Source organism: Festucalex cinctus, chromosome 12 (assembly GCF_051991245.1).
Source record: "Festucalex cinctus isolate MCC-2025b chromosome 12, RoL_Fcin_1.0, whole genome shotgun sequence".
Lineage (NCBI taxonomy): Eukaryota > Metazoa > Chordata > Actinopteri > Syngnathiformes > Syngnathidae > Festucalex > Festucalex cinctus.
The window spans coordinates 651,215-666,901 of NC_135422.1; the positions used below are offsets into that span (position 1 = coordinate 651,215).

At 40.2% G+C, this 15,687-nt stretch overlaps 1 protein-coding gene across 2 annotated transcripts in view; it reads right to left on the reverse strand.

Moving 5' to 3' along the window:
* alk (ALK receptor tyrosine kinase) overlaps window positions 1-15,687 on the reverse strand; it is a 252,256-nt gene that overhangs the window by 49,303 nt on the left and 187,266 nt on the right. For both annotated transcript variants that reach the window (XM_077538429.1, XM_077538428.1), the window contains exon 8: window positions 1,854-1,985. In XM_077538429.1, coding sequence (XP_077394555.1) covers window positions 1,854-1,985 — 132 coding nt within the window. The remainder of the gene's footprint in view (window positions 1-1,853; window positions 1,986-15,687) is intronic.

Consider the following 15,687-nt stretch of genomic DNA (forward strand, 5'->3'; position numbering starts at 1 on the left):
TGCTATTTGTGTGCATTTAACCACATGCAGAGTTTTTGGCTTTTTTTCCCCCAAACTGCCTTTCATAGTTGCACTTATTTGCAAATGTTTTGATATGACAACTTGGCCACTCATCTTTCCTTTTGTCTTCTTACAGATGAATGTGCGCATATTGACATCTGCAACATTTTCATGTTTTGCTTGACTTTATTAGTTAGCATGAGCAGAACAACAGCTGAAGGAAAAGCGATGGTTGAAAGCAGCGACCTCCTCGATGAATAAGTCATATCTGAGATAAGGAGGAATCTTGCAGACTAGCACTTAAATCACATGCTTGCATTCCCTTTGATGGAAGCAGCGTTCCTCTCTAGTTGGACGGAATATGCTGAAAAGCAGTGGGGTGTCGGCGGAATTGCCATTGACAAAGATCAACCGGAAGGAAGCTGTGAACGAAAGAAGGGAGAATGCATGTATGTGTAATGATGCAGAGGATGGATTGGAATTTGCACCTCGATGTCAAATGTCTTTGTGATTGACACAAGCGATGATTGTTGCTCGCGACTCAATCGCGAGCATTTCCTGTTAATTAGCTTCGGTGTGGCTTATGAGGGATTTAAATAGATCAAATGAGGAAATCCACAGACAGATCAGAGAGAATCGGGCATCGTGTGATTTGTATCGTGGTTAGTGATGGACAGCCTGATTTATAGGAGTCAACTGTCCGAGTCATACTGATAAACTCATTTATAGAATGACTTGTTCAGTCCTCAGCCATAGAAGATAACGATTACAATTATTGTCTCCCTCTCACAACATAAGGCATGAAAATAAAGTTGCACCCATTTTTACGCCGAGCACATAAGCGCAAGTCTATGAAAATAATGGCCAAAAAGTGTGTTTACCTTTGTCGTAACATTGGAAAGCACTTGGCTGCTTCGTGCAATATGATCAGTTCAATTAATGACAAGCAAATTGCATAAACAAGTTTTAGCAAGCCCAACGTGATAGCAGAGAAATGAAAGTATAATGCTTCATGACTTATGAAAACAAAGTTTGCCAACAAACAGCTCATTGACAATGAGCTGTAATTTTTTTTTGTTACTATTTCACGTATCAACCAGTCAAGTTGCGTATACACGTGCCACAAGATTATGCGTGTAGGAATTTAGTTACAAAAATATAAAACATTTCAATTTCAGCTTGAATATGTGATAATAATGCATCCAATTTCTATCGCGCTTTTCCGGATACTCAAAGACGCTTCACAATTCTTAGATTATTCAAGCGCTTCTAAACTATATTTGCACCATCCATACAGCAGCATGTGAAGTGCCTTGCCCAAGGACACAACGACAAATGACTTAGTGAGAGAAGGAATCGAACATCAGTCCCTCCGCTTACCGGACGATCGCCTCGACCATCAATGTTGCTTGCCTCTTGGATAGCTGCACAATCTGGTTGGGACGATTCACAGTTCCTGCCGACAAAACTCTCACACCAGTTCGGCTGCTCAGAGACCAAACAGCCTCTATTATAGGCAGTGTTCTACCAAAGATTGAGAAAAAAAAAAAGAAGAAGAAAACTGCAAAGAAATAGAAAAAAAGAAAGAAATAGAAATAACCCTGAAATATGTCAAGGGTGAGGAATGCTCGCCGAGCATATCTGCACTCTTTCAGCTGCCGTTTTCTCTGCTTCTTTGTTGGAAGAGATTGTACGTGACACTTAACTGTTCTTCTCAGAGGCCATTTTCACTGGCTTTGTTATGAAGCCGCAGAATAGCCGACCGTCTTTTCAACTCGGTTGTTATAATTCGGAGATGAAGGTCAAAGAGCACGCGCGATTGTCTGGCGGTTACTCGATCGGAATGTACTCACGACATTGCTCGCCCTCGTCATCCCCAAGTGGACAGTCTGTTCCGAAGTCGCATAATTTGTCCAGCGTGATCGCAGGTCCCTCGTGACAGTGGTACTGGCCCTCAAGAGTGATGACGGGGCCCGCCGAGGACGCTGGAAGACATGCAAGACAAATACTTTGGAATAATTACTGTTTTGATGGTTAATCTTACTGATAACTAACTCAAATGTTTGCCTGCTAATCTTCCATGAACATGTTGTTTTTTTAAATATATTTAAAGATTCTAAATTCATCCTGTGAATGACTGCTGAGCAGTTAAGGGTAACTACGTTTCAGACCAATTGGCGATGATCTGTGGGGTTCTCCAGGGGTTAACCCAAACAAATCATATCATCCAAGTACTTCCGGGTCATCTCTCTCATATCGGATCACAGACAAGGTTTGACCAGAATATTATGAGTCACTATTTGTGACACCCCCACATACTGTGCAATGTGCTTACATACATACTGTACAATACAATACAACCCAAATAAGATTGCATTACACCCTGGAAATATGATGTTTTCCTTTCCCCGTAAGATTTAGAATACACGTCAACACAAAAACACAAATCAGCTGCTCGGGTAAACATAACTTATAAATAGCCGAAAATCTACAGTTCTGTTGCAGAAGTGAATCAGTCAGTGACACGAGCTAATTTATGGATGTCTTGCTGCAAAGCGTATGTGACATCCTAAGGCTGCCTTGTACCAAGATAAATAACTTGCCCAGCTCTGCATGAGCGTCTGGTTTTCAGTACAGTATTCATCAGAAAAGGGGGGGAAAATAATAACAAAAAAAAAAAGAAAAAAAGTCTGGCCCAAATATGCTGCTGGTCGTGTACATGGACTGGTTTGATCATTTTGAACAACGCCGTTGTACCGTGGTCACATTTGCATATCTATGCAAATCGGCGTGGTGATATTTCCGATATTGTCAGACTCTGGACACAACCCCAATCCTCAGAGGCTGATCACAGAAAAGAAAACAGAAAGAAAAGTAAAAAAAAAAAAAAGGAGAGAGTGATTCTGCTGATGATTATCTTGTCTGTCAATGAGAAATGATTTTCCCATAAGCGACTGGTTGGCTTGCTAAAGAACGGCTTTGATCTGTTATGCATTTGTTTTTTCTATGAAAGTCAAAGAGAGTTTTAAGTCTAATAACGGACGTTTCTAGCTTGTTGAGGGATAATCCTGTGCCACTTGTTGCTTCCAAGATGATTAGACTGGCAGTAAAATCGTTCAATGGGAAATGCTACATTTTGATGATTGGTTGGTTGATAAATTACAAGAGATTAAAAAAACTAAATAAATAAACGTACATTGAGTTAGGGTGATTGTGCATGGTCCAATAAGGAAGTGATTTAAATACCGTCGTCGGTGGCTGACAAGTATATGTAAATTAAAGAGATTTTTATTTCCCTCATTGGTGAACTGTGGTGAGAATATCTCACAGCAACAAGTTTGCACTTGATTGAATGTCATCTTCGTTCAACTTCGATGGGTCATTGATCACGAATGAACACAACGCATTCTTCCAACATTATAAAGGGTCAAAAGTACCAAAATCAAGCTTTTCCAATCACTTTTCCGTGTTTTTTGAAGGTAGGTCTGGTTTCCAAACGTGACGATAGTGTCAAATGTAAGCTACAAAATCCTGATGATATGAAAACATTATGCACTGCCACACACACATGCAAACGCAATGAGAGTGACCTAAAGACACGAGGCTGACTACAGAGCAACTCGTAAGGAAGCAGCATCTCATCGAGCCGTCTGCACCAGGACCAGATCAGACCGCAGCTGCAGGCCAACAACATTTAGTGGCCGGTATAGCACGGCCAGCGAACCGACACCCATGAGGCCATAGAACCACAGCTCCCGGAGCAGATGGCTCCCTCTGAGGAAACACGCAAAACTGTAGTCGACTGTATTCTTAAAATATAGTCAAAAATAAACAAACATGTAACCATATTAATAGAAAAAGTCTATCAACTAAAATGACTAAGGAACATAAATAACAGCCTAAAAATAGTGAAAAAAAAGACCAAAAATATACTATAATTAAGAAATGTAAAATAAATATGAGGTAAAAGCCAAATTCAAAAGGTGGGTCTTGAGCTTGGATTTGCAAACACGAACATTATCTGCAGTTGTGAGGCTGGTCCAAAAATGGGGGCCGTGAAACTGAAAAGATAACTCGCGTGTGTGTTGTGACTTTTGGATTGACTAAAAGGCCGGAGCCAGAGTAGCTTGCGAGGGTTTCATAGGCTAATCAAAGAGATAAGAAGGCCCAAAACCATTAAGACATTTAAAAAACAGTAAAAAGAGTCTTCAAATCGATCCCGAAACGCACGGGAAGCCGATGCAGTCATTTAAAAATCGAGGTAATGTGCTCCCACCTGCTGGTCTTCTTCGGGACACGCACTGCTGAGCTCTGTAATCATTGTAAGCATTGTAAGAATGTATTTATTTATTTATTTTTTTGTGGGGAAGACCAGAAAGCAGGGCTCAACAGAAAGTGTTCTTTGTGCCTTTAGAAAGAATTTCTGTGTTTGTGACATGACTTAATTTTTGGACATGGGAAGAGGAATTACTGTTTGTAGGTAGTATTACATTTCTAATACTATCAATAAGAAATCTATATTGCAATAAATATATCATGACCTCAATACCGCAATAAAACCAAACCGTGAGCTTTCAATATTATAGCAGGTTTGCCTAATGAAAACATAATTTCGGCCCTTGGATGTCACAATGTTAATTCGAACAGTTTGGTATCGTATTTTCCTCTGCTGATTTGGTGGTCGCTCTCCATCCCAGCGTGGTTCCAAGTTAAACTGCCAGACAGTTGTAGTACGGCTTGTTCTTGTTTTTTTTCCCAATTCTGATCTCCATGTGACTCTCACCTCTGTCTTCACCCTCCCGGTAATAGGAGGCACCTGTGCGGCAACCCCCGCCTCGCTCTCGCTCTCTTTCCACCATCTGGTCTACTCGAGGTTTCTTCGTTTTTCCTCGCCTTCGTCACACTTTGCTTGCTCATGTGGGCTTCACTTGGCCTGTTAATACGTGAGAAGCGTGCTTTTATTTTACACCAGCTCTGTCTTAACTCCCGTAAGACAAATTCTGTAGAATTTCCATCCATCCATCCATCCACACTATCCACAAAAATGATTGTCCTGACTAAAACTAGATGAATAACAATGGCTGATCAAATTAAAGGGTTACTATTTTTTGTCATGCTGAGATCCCAAGCACTGCAAAATGAGTACATGTCACATGTGCTCTTTTTCACACTATAAATTTAATGCAACCTTGTATTATCTTCATGTTTGCTGTATGATGGGAGTACATTTTTAGAACGTTTAACATAAATGATCCTTTCTGTGACCCCCCCCAACTTCTAAATCATAAGAAAACACATTTTCCCGAATAAATGACTTACGTAATGCGCGAGCAAGTACGCAGGATGCAGCTCATCTTTTACAAGTGAAATGCTGTGAACAGTAAAAACAGCAATGTGCAGTGACATTTGTCGGCAAAAATAGACATAGGCAGCCCAGGACAAGGCAAATGTACCATTTCAAATAAATGAGGTGATGTTTGTTTATGACCATCAGGGTTTATGGCTCTGGATGCAGTCTTGCAATGGGCATTCATTTAAGGCATGCATTATGCATTCATTGGCCTTCCTTTCAGTTCAGTGCAGACGCGATAGTTCATCACTACAAAAAAAAAAAAAAAAAAAAAAAGCTATCCCCGAACCTTAGGGCAAGGCATGTAAATCCATCTATTTCTATTAGCTCGGTGACAGTTGGATAAGCAGCGAAAAGTGGCTGTGTCACTCAGCTTTGAGCTTCCACAGAAGGTACATTTGGCTGCTGGAATCCTGACCCACCGCAATCCTTAAATCACACTTGTCAGATTGTGAGAAGAATCAGGTCAGTCGGGGATGAATTGTTTGCGGGAGTTCCAGTGTTTTGTTATCCGTGTGCTCGTGGGGTTGCTTTGGCATTGGGAGGTGAATGATGTGACATGGGAAGCCCCGGAGAGGCGACTTGAGGGCACAAAATCTTCTGCTCAGGTACAGCTACATGTACAGTACAACAAATAACACATTTTGCAGACTGGAGGCCAATACCATTTATACTTGGGAAACTCGACTGACTGCAGTGTCATTCGCAAGTAGCTGCATTATGCATACTAACTCTATGCATGGGTTGCTATGGTGACAATGTACTCGCATTCATCCAATTTCTACCTCGTCTCCTGTCCAGGCTTCAGGATGCTGCAGCCTACCTCAGCTAACTGTGGGCGAAGAGCACAATAAATCTTGGATTGGTCGCCCGTCAATCAGGCGGTACAGATGCCTCCTGACTGACAACCATTCACACTTGCATTTACTGAGCGGGACTCAAGACCACGACGTCACTCGTCAATTTGCATCTAAGCGCATCACTTTCCATAACATTAATAACGCTAACTGACTGACCAACTGGTTAACTACTCTGCATTACTTTTAATGAACTCCAACTTAATTCTTTGGACAATATAGGACCTAACAATGAACAAAAAAAGTACCTCTCAAGATGCAGTACATTTTATATATGTACAAATCTAGTAGTGTACATCAATCCTCAAGTTGAAGTGTCTTAAATGCTTAGAGCAATATTTCACTGAGGGGTCTGTTGACTAAAGGTTTACATCGCCTTTGCACGGCGCTAACCGGTAAAAATGGAGTAATCCAGGAGCGCCTAATTGACTAAACACGCGCCGATGGGGAAATCCGTCACCAACCAGAATGCGCCACGGTGCCGGTGTTATTTGCGCGTATGTAAATTAAGTCATTTGCATACATGTGACGCAAAATATGCCCACCCCAATGCAAATGAGACTCATTGATATGCAGCGTCTAATTCATTAACGCCAGCGTAAATCGCCACACCAAGTTTGCATGACGCAAATAATGTTTTTGGAAAGCATGTATTAACTGGACGCAACCTCGATCCCGGGATCATGACAGCAGTTAATGCCATTTGCGGCACAACATGATCATGCAGAGAAGAGAGAGGAAGAGGAGAGAGAGAGAGAGAGAGAGAGAGGGACTTTTCTATGTTGGTTTACGTAACGTAACGTAACTCGGGCTGATCGGCAATGGCGGGGAGGCATTTTACGATCATTTTTACGTGCCAGATGCATACTGTACGCCCACGCCAACCTCTGAATATATGTTTTTAAAATACGATCGCACCAATAATTTGTACTTTATGAACGAATGACGTCGTTGTCGTCCTCTCTGCTCTGTACAGTTTCATGGCGCTCTAAACGCTTCCTCTCAGTCCAACCTGGCTTTCTGATAATGTCATCTTTCTGGCAACTGTTACTATAACAACCATGTTGTTGGTGCAAATCCATTGGCATGTGTGGTAAATCAGGTGCAAATTTGCTCCAAGCTGTCACTTTTGTGGGCGTGTTTGCGCCGGTATATGATTGGAGCAATATCCTTAGTGATTAGGTTGCTAACTGGGCGCAGACTGCGGGTGCAGTTGTGGTGCAATATTTCGCGCTATTACCGGACGCAGCAAATTCTTAGTGAATATGCTCCTGAGATGTTTAATTTCATTGTGTGTGAAAGACTGGTGAAGAATAGAATACAAACCCACAAGACAATAACAGCAAGTACAGAACAAAAAGATTAGAAAGATGTTCAAGAATAACTCCAGCATCAAAAGTGAAATTCCTCACATATAAATAAATTAAAGTTTGAGCAGAATAAACTAAGGCTTTGTAAGCTTTCATAAAAACAATGTTTAAAGTTTTATCTGTGCCATTGTGTTTTCCAAGCTCCCATCAAGGTTTGATTATGTGAGCTTCTGTTGCAGAAAAACATTGAAGAAGAAAGTCAAGGCAAAGGTCTGAAAATTGGATTGTCGCTTCTGAGCAAATGTCAGGGGGAAGTAAAAGGTTTCCACTATTAATTGTTATGTGAATTTGCAGGTAACTGCCTAATAATTAGTAACAAACCAGAGAAAATTGAGTTTTGTCATTGTTTAAAGGTTACAAGAGGATATTGTCTGACCACAAAATCCCAATGCTAATTTCTATAATTATAGTCAACTAAACAGTTTATGTACAATATTTTCAGGGGTTATAAAATATCCACCTTATTCCCAATGGCTCAGATGTAGAAAAAAAATATGCATAAATATGTACAATTTCCAATTAAAACCTTTTAACTTTAAAAGAAATACGTATACACTATCCCAATATAGCACATTTCCTTAAAATTTCATGATATTATTCATTTTTAATTTTGGGATTGCAGGGTCACAATTTGAATCCTGTTGTTGACAAAAAAAAAAAAAAAAAAAGGCAACTCGATGGAGAGATGCCAGTTAATCAAAGTGCCCTTGAGCACAGCACAACTTCCTCGCTCTGCCTCACTCCCAACGTCAAGAAGTGCAGCACAGGTCGTGTGACCCTTGACTCGGACGGCTCTCACCTGACTTGCTTTTCTGTTTTCTATTATAATATATATATATATATACTAGGCGAGTAGTATTTTGTGGGAACTGAGAATGGAAGAAAATCTCTGCAGACTCAGTGAGTTTAAATTGAAAATGTAATGTGTATGTTGTCATGAAGTACTGCCTTATTTTATGGAGGGTGAAATGAATGAGTCCTAGCAGGAGAGGACTGAAGACAAGATGTGAGATATTCATGGAGATTTACAGTTGCCGGCATGCTAAAGATGGATTTGGAGAAGTTTCCCCGCTGGGCAGTTGACAGGTCAAGAGGTGTTCGGTCATGAATTCAATTAAGTGCAAAGAGCCGCGCTCAATTGGGCCCGACTCTGTCCAGTCGCTATCACTATCTGTCACGCTTCGACCGGGAGAGCCTGCAGCACACGTGGGACAAGGCAAGGAGCAATCATACGCCGAAGAAAAGCCTCCAGTTGGAGGAATACTACAAAACGATTAGAACAACAACCATCAATTAAAAGCCTGTTCACCGCATGGGTTTTGTTCCAGATCCTCCCACAATCGGTGAAAATACACAGAATAGACACAATATTAAACAACATTTTTTGTTTTTTTTTAATTACCCCTCCTACATGACTTAAATATATTCAAACACTTTTTAAACACACTGTAAATGTATTTGAACGCAATAAAAGCATTATTAAATGTATAAAAAATATTGGATGCATTGCTACTTTGTGCAAAGAACAGAACTTGACTTCTTGTGACATTGGCAACTCTGCATGTGAGCGTTTGGGTGTGAGCTGTGGGCGACAGCAGCTCCTGCACGAGTGTGCTCATTGTGTTGTCTTTTTACTGTTCTCCCGGCGTCCAGTAAATGGCTGATAAGTGAATTGTTGACTGTGGAAGTGTGGTGATTTATTTCTCGTAATGCAATCCTGTCGGTGACGGAATGGCCATTACCTTCTCGGAACAAAATTAGATTTGAGGTGTCTGCTTAATACTTAAGTCTGTCCACAGCATCTTGAACACATCGCGCCTCCGACTGCTAGATCCGATTGATTTTGACAGCTGTTCCATTTGGCATATTGCAGATACGCTGCCTGCAACATTTAAAATTGCTCCACATCTTAAAAGGACGCTTTGGTCGATTGCATCGGAAAGGTTCCTGCAATCGAAAATCAGATTGGGCTGAGGGAGCTGTGAATCATGGCCTAGAACTCAAGCAAAAAATGTGGGACTTTAGACTCTTGATTATGATGACGATGAAGATGACAATGATTATTATACACAGAATCCTAATTAGAATGTGTAAAATGTTCAAATATGTCAATCTCAAATTATAAAGCATACTTCCTTGACACCAATTACTGTATGTAATTACCAATTACTGAATGTAACTTTTAGATGTTAGAGCAAAAATACAAATAAAGGATTCTGCCAGTATTTTCATGTCTGGTTCCCAGTATAAAAAAAATAAAAAATAAAAAATACAAGAATGTTTACAAAAGACGTATATTGAGAGGCTTTAAAAAAATATATCTCTATATCTCTATATCCTTGCTAAGGAGAAGTGAGAATGGCCTCTGATAAACATGCAAAACTGACCGTGAACATTGCATTTGCCACACAAATGAATGTCCTGATCCTCTTTCGATAACCGTCGTTGGCTTGCGGATAGAAACAGTGGAGCAGGTGCCGTTGCTCATGCAAATCCGGTCTTGGATCAACAGTGCCTAATTGTTCTCGGCTCAGGGTTCACCATGTTCCTCTTGTCAGGCTGTGTTTAGGCAATGGCGAGCAGACAGGAAGAGTGTGCAGAAGTGTCATCTTCTGTTACGGCTCCAACTGTGTCCCCAACACAACAGCCTCCATGCACCTCCCACCACAAAATCCAAGACTTAATCTCTCTCGGCAAGATGACCGTGCGGCCTTACCACATTTTGCGGATTTCAAAGGCCACCCCCCATTTTACCCTCCAGCACCCGTCACAAAGCCGGGGCTCGAATTACCTTCCTTTCTCCCTTGCACGGAATTGGAAGCAAGGGCACAACAATTAAGGCTCTCAGACACGATCCCTGGCACAGACATTTGTTTGATTTATTTGTTCCAGGCTTTCACACTCAAAATTAGCTACTCATTGCTATTAATGACCCGTATGCAGACAACCGGGATGGATTGCACAAGCCTGAGTCAAACTTTGCTTAAACTAATCTTGTTCAATTTGCTCCCAAAGGATTTAAGTTTTATTGGAGTGTGGATACGAAAGGTTGTGTTTCTTAAAAAGAACTGTGGAACAATAATGTCCTTTTCAAATATAAATATATAAACCAGGATCTGGTTTCGCAGTCAGGTCGGGGGAATGTGCCTTGTCATAATAGTTACTCAACATTTCCAAGGTTTCTTTTTTTTAAATCAGAGGAGCACTTATGTTGTCAACTACAAACAGAGAAAGTGTTTGGAGAGTACAAATGGATCTCAAAGTGGATGCCTTTGACCATCTAAGCACTGAAAAAAATGCTATTTGTGCATGTATGCCATGTTCAAAACAGGAGGAACATTACTTTGGGAGAAAACATTCTCAAAAGTGTTGACACAGTTACTTTCAAAAGCAACTTATTTTACCGATTACGTTATATTATGTTCGATTAAAAGTGACTTTAACAGTTACATTTAGCAGATTTTGATAAGCCTGCTTAGCATAAAAATGAAAACCCGGTATCGCCACTAAATTGGAAGCGTTTCTCACAGGGATGTTTAAGAACAATGTTTCCTTTCATCCATCCATCCATTTTCGTGACCACTTATTCCTCACAAGGGTTGCGGGGGTGCTGGAGCCAACCAGCTACACTCACAAGTACACCTAGAGACAATTCAGAGCGTCCAAATAACCTGCCATGCATGTCTTTGGAATGTGGGAGGAGACCGGAGTACCCGGAGAAGACCCACGCAGGCACGGGGAGAACATGCAAACTCCACCCAGGAAGGTCCGAGCCTGGACTTGATCTTGCGTCCTGGGGGAGGCGAACGTGCTAACCAGTCAGCCACCGTGCCACCCATTGTGTTTCCTTTCATTTAAAGTGAAATAAGACAACAAAAAAAAGTCTTCACAAATTTGCTACTTGTTTTTTTTTTTCTTTAAAAAACTATTTTAACCCCTTCGGACCCATAGATGATTGCAGAGGACATGACATATTTGCGTGTCTAAACCAAGAAAAACGCATAATTTGGATGATGTCAACACTTCTTGTTCATGATTGGATCCGAGCCAATCAATCACAATCGCAAGTTGATTTGCATGATGTTCTTGTTAAAAATGTTTACATATAAACTTGGTAAGTTTACAACACATTGCAGCCTCCACTATAAAATAAAAACATACGATACCCCCTGCCAAAAATGTCCATGTTGTTCTTAAAAAGTGTCAAAATCAGTCAAATAAAAAAAAAATAATAATAATTTTGCCCAATGGGAAAAACGCACGTACCACGTTAAATCTAATGCGCATTTTGTTAACATGTTACCGTCAACACTGATTCTTAATACAAATACACTCAAAAGTGTCCACAAGACCACAAGCAGTGCACGTGGTGCTCTGTTTGAATTGAGCAAATGTTGCCATTTGGAAGTGAAACTTTTCAAAAGATGCCCATTAAATGTGTAAGTCTCACTTTGCCCTGATTACTCACACTAGTGAAGTTAACGGAGATACCATCGATACAGGATGAATGAATGGCGCCATGGTCGGACTTCTTTCTCTATAGCACTCCACTTTAATGAACTCATCAGTCACAGGACCAAGCAGCAATCCAATTTTGTTGCCTCCAAAGTAAGCTGTCTGCTATTATGTCGCTGGAGCGTACCCTCTTGACAGGAAGTTAGTATCCTCCTATCTGCTAGTTCGTCACCACCTCACGATGGCATCGCAGAGAAGCTTTCGATGACCTTCTTACCCAGTTGGTGTGTTTAATCCTGGAACGAAACTGACACCACTTCAATGACTGACAAGCTCATTACCAAATGATTTGACTTGACTCTATGCCACCGTAGTAAGAACAAAGTCCTACTTGGCTTCACCATCAAAGAGCATATTTTGTATTCCCCGGAAACCTGTCAGTATTCATTTTCCCAAGTGGACACAGAAGTGGTCAACCCTGTTGGGAATTTGAACTCGTGACCTTCCCTTCCCTGGTGTATTCCCTTAACCATTACACCATCCGGCTGCAGGCCCTTAATGGAGCGTTACGGCAAGTCTATACTTTGCGATTAGGTACACTAGAATGAGGGTGTCCCCAGGCCCATCAATCTCACACGGGCCCGTAGAGGCACCGGGACAAATTGGTCTGTGGGAGCCGGTGGAGTGGACAGAGCGGGACTTGTGGATGGATGGATGGGTGAGGGTGCTCTGGAGCAAAACACTTTTCTCTATCAGGATTTCCTCTCAGGTTTTCCTTTAAATATGTTTTGCATCCTCTGTGTTAGCTTGGAATTGAGTTTCCAATTTTGCGTCTGTCTCCCAGACAGAAATCTCGATAAAATAGCATCACGGTCCAAATGTGTTCTTAAAAGAATGATAGAATTCCAGTAAAATGAGGGATGGAATTCATTGAGGGTGATGCAAAAGCAGTTTTCCTCAATTCCCTTTGGTCATACAGGATATTGATTGGTCAGCTCTGATGCTGATCAAGACATTATACATGTGCACAAGCTGTCTAAAGCAATATCAAATTATTGAAAGTGTTACAGGAGCTGCATTTCATTGCATTTGATGCAAGCTGGAACTGAAAACAATCCAGGGCAAAGACGGCGTCCGTCAATACTCATAAAACGATTTCATCAATATTTGCAAGCAAATTAGGCTGTCTCACTGTGTAGTTCGGTCCACAAGTATTTGAATGGGGACACATTTTTGCCAACATCAAAATAACTGACATATTGTGTCTTGGCATGCAATGTGTAGGCTCTTGTCTTAATTTTATAGGATTCACTGAAATGGACAATCAAAACTGCAGTGATTTGATGTAGAATATGTCCATTTATGAGGAAACCAAGTAGGACTTGTCATTAACTTTTTTTTTCCCTCGTCATGATTGTAGCTTGTAGTTACTAGAATGAGAATTACATTTTTTTTCTAAATGAAACTGACCCCTGTGCACACTCCAAGACTACTTGAATGTTTTCATGCTACAGGTCATTATCAAGTATCTGATTAAGCTCGTTTGTAAGGTTGTGCTCATTTGATATGAAAACATGCTTATTTTTTAAGAATCTTTCTTTCATTTTCATTTTGGCAAACAACATAAAACATGAATCGTCTGTTTTCGAGTCTCTGTAAATACTTGACAAGTTTCGAACCCCGAGTGGGTGTCCGGCGCAGGAAAACCACCGCAACAAATAACATTATTGCTGCACAGTTTTTGCTTTTTAGAGGTTGCAAACGTGACATACTTCTCTTGAATTTCTTCAAAACCAAATCATCTATCAACCATGCATTTTTTTTAGGGTAATTTAAGATAAGTTTGAAATGATATCAAAGTGCTTTGACATCTTAGTATAGAAGAGTGGTTCTTAACCTGTGTTCCATTGAACCCAAGTGGCACTGCATTGCTTGGCCTATCGTTGCTGCAGGGAATTTGGGTGCGCTCAGTAGTCGACTTGTGTCTGTTGTGATGTTACGTTGTGTGATTTCTTATTATTCTATTATTTTGAATCACTTCACATTAACTACATTAAGTCAAACAGAAAAAAAAGAAAGAAAGTGGTCGGACAAATTTGTGCAATATGAATTTACATCTGAGGCCTCTGCTGAAAAAAAAAAAAAAAGAAGAAGTTTTTTTTAATTTTTTTTAATTTTTTTAAGTACTCTATAAATATAAAGTTGAGTCAGTGTCATAACTGTATGATTTGCAATGTGAAGTTGAGCAATTCTAGTCCAGGACAACTAGCGTTAGGGTTCAGTACCTCCAAAAAAACATGAAGAACCACTGGTGTAGAATTGAGATTATTTCTGAAGCGCACGTGATGATTTCTCACCTGCATGCTATAGTGGCGCTTTCAGGCTTTGCTTACTGAGTAATTGTTTTGGCCCAGCAGGTGTGGCAACAGTGTGCTAAAATTTTAATCTCCTCTGAGTTTCAATACAAATATAACAAATTAAGCAAATTAAGCAACTACATCGTTTTAGACTAATAATACAGTGTTGATCAATCATAATCCAACAATACTGAGCAAACATGACATACAAGTGTTGATATGCTGTGAAAACAGATTACCTTTGCTAGCCTGGGTTGCACTAATTCTAACATAAAAACAGATTTAACAGAAGTAAAAAAGTAAAAATGCACATGAGCTATGCCAACAAAGCAGATGACTGAAAGCAGATTTACGTTCAACTGGCAGAAGCGAATGATTTTGTAGTAATTGAATTTGTATAGCGTGTAAACAGCGGAGAACTTTTGGGACTTTGGGCTCTTAATGATGTTTGCATAAATGTCAGGGACAAGCTTTGAATACAAGCCGACATACTTTTCATTCCTAAAATCCAAACTTTAATTTAAATTGACAAATTTCATTTTCAGTTTTTTTTCTTCCAGGAAGTTGTGTTCGTCACATACTGGGAAGTCCCTCAGTGCTGTGGCTAATTACAAAATGTAATTTAGTTCACCACAAGCAGCTAATAGTGGAACATTTATTTTGGTCAGCCCTTACTCGATTATTCCCTTTTATCCTCAGACATGAGCTGGTAAACAAGTTGCAGAGGTTTGACAGTAAAAATTAGGAATCTTGGAATAAACTGCCTTCATTTGGAAAATCATGTACCTGCATAAAAATGACATCCGGATGTCTACTATATAGACAGATGAAAAGGATTAAAGATGATGTCATAGCTTTCAAGTTTTTGGGCCTCTAACTACATGTGTGATGAGTTGGAGAAAATGGGAGAAACAAGGACTTTTCTGTGTCAAGCTCACTTGAAATGATCAAGAAAATATTGCTGCGGGTTTGCACAGGAAATGGAAACAGTCGTATTAATTCAATTTGAGGAGCGCTCAAAATCAACAGCCAGGAATATTATTTCAGTCTCCAACAGACTTCACATTTCATTCCAGAATGGACTGCAGTGGTATAATGAAGAAGAAGAAGAAGAAAAAAAAAATCCCTGAATATGCCTGCGCATTTTTTCATTTGACATGTTTGAGCTGCTTTGAGAGCTCAGTCAGCCAGCAGACACGTGAAATGCATTTACTGTAGTCTACATGCATATTACACAAGCATTCAAAAGGAACACAAGAAAAACAAGAAAACGGGGCGAGTCTCGTGCTTAACGTTAA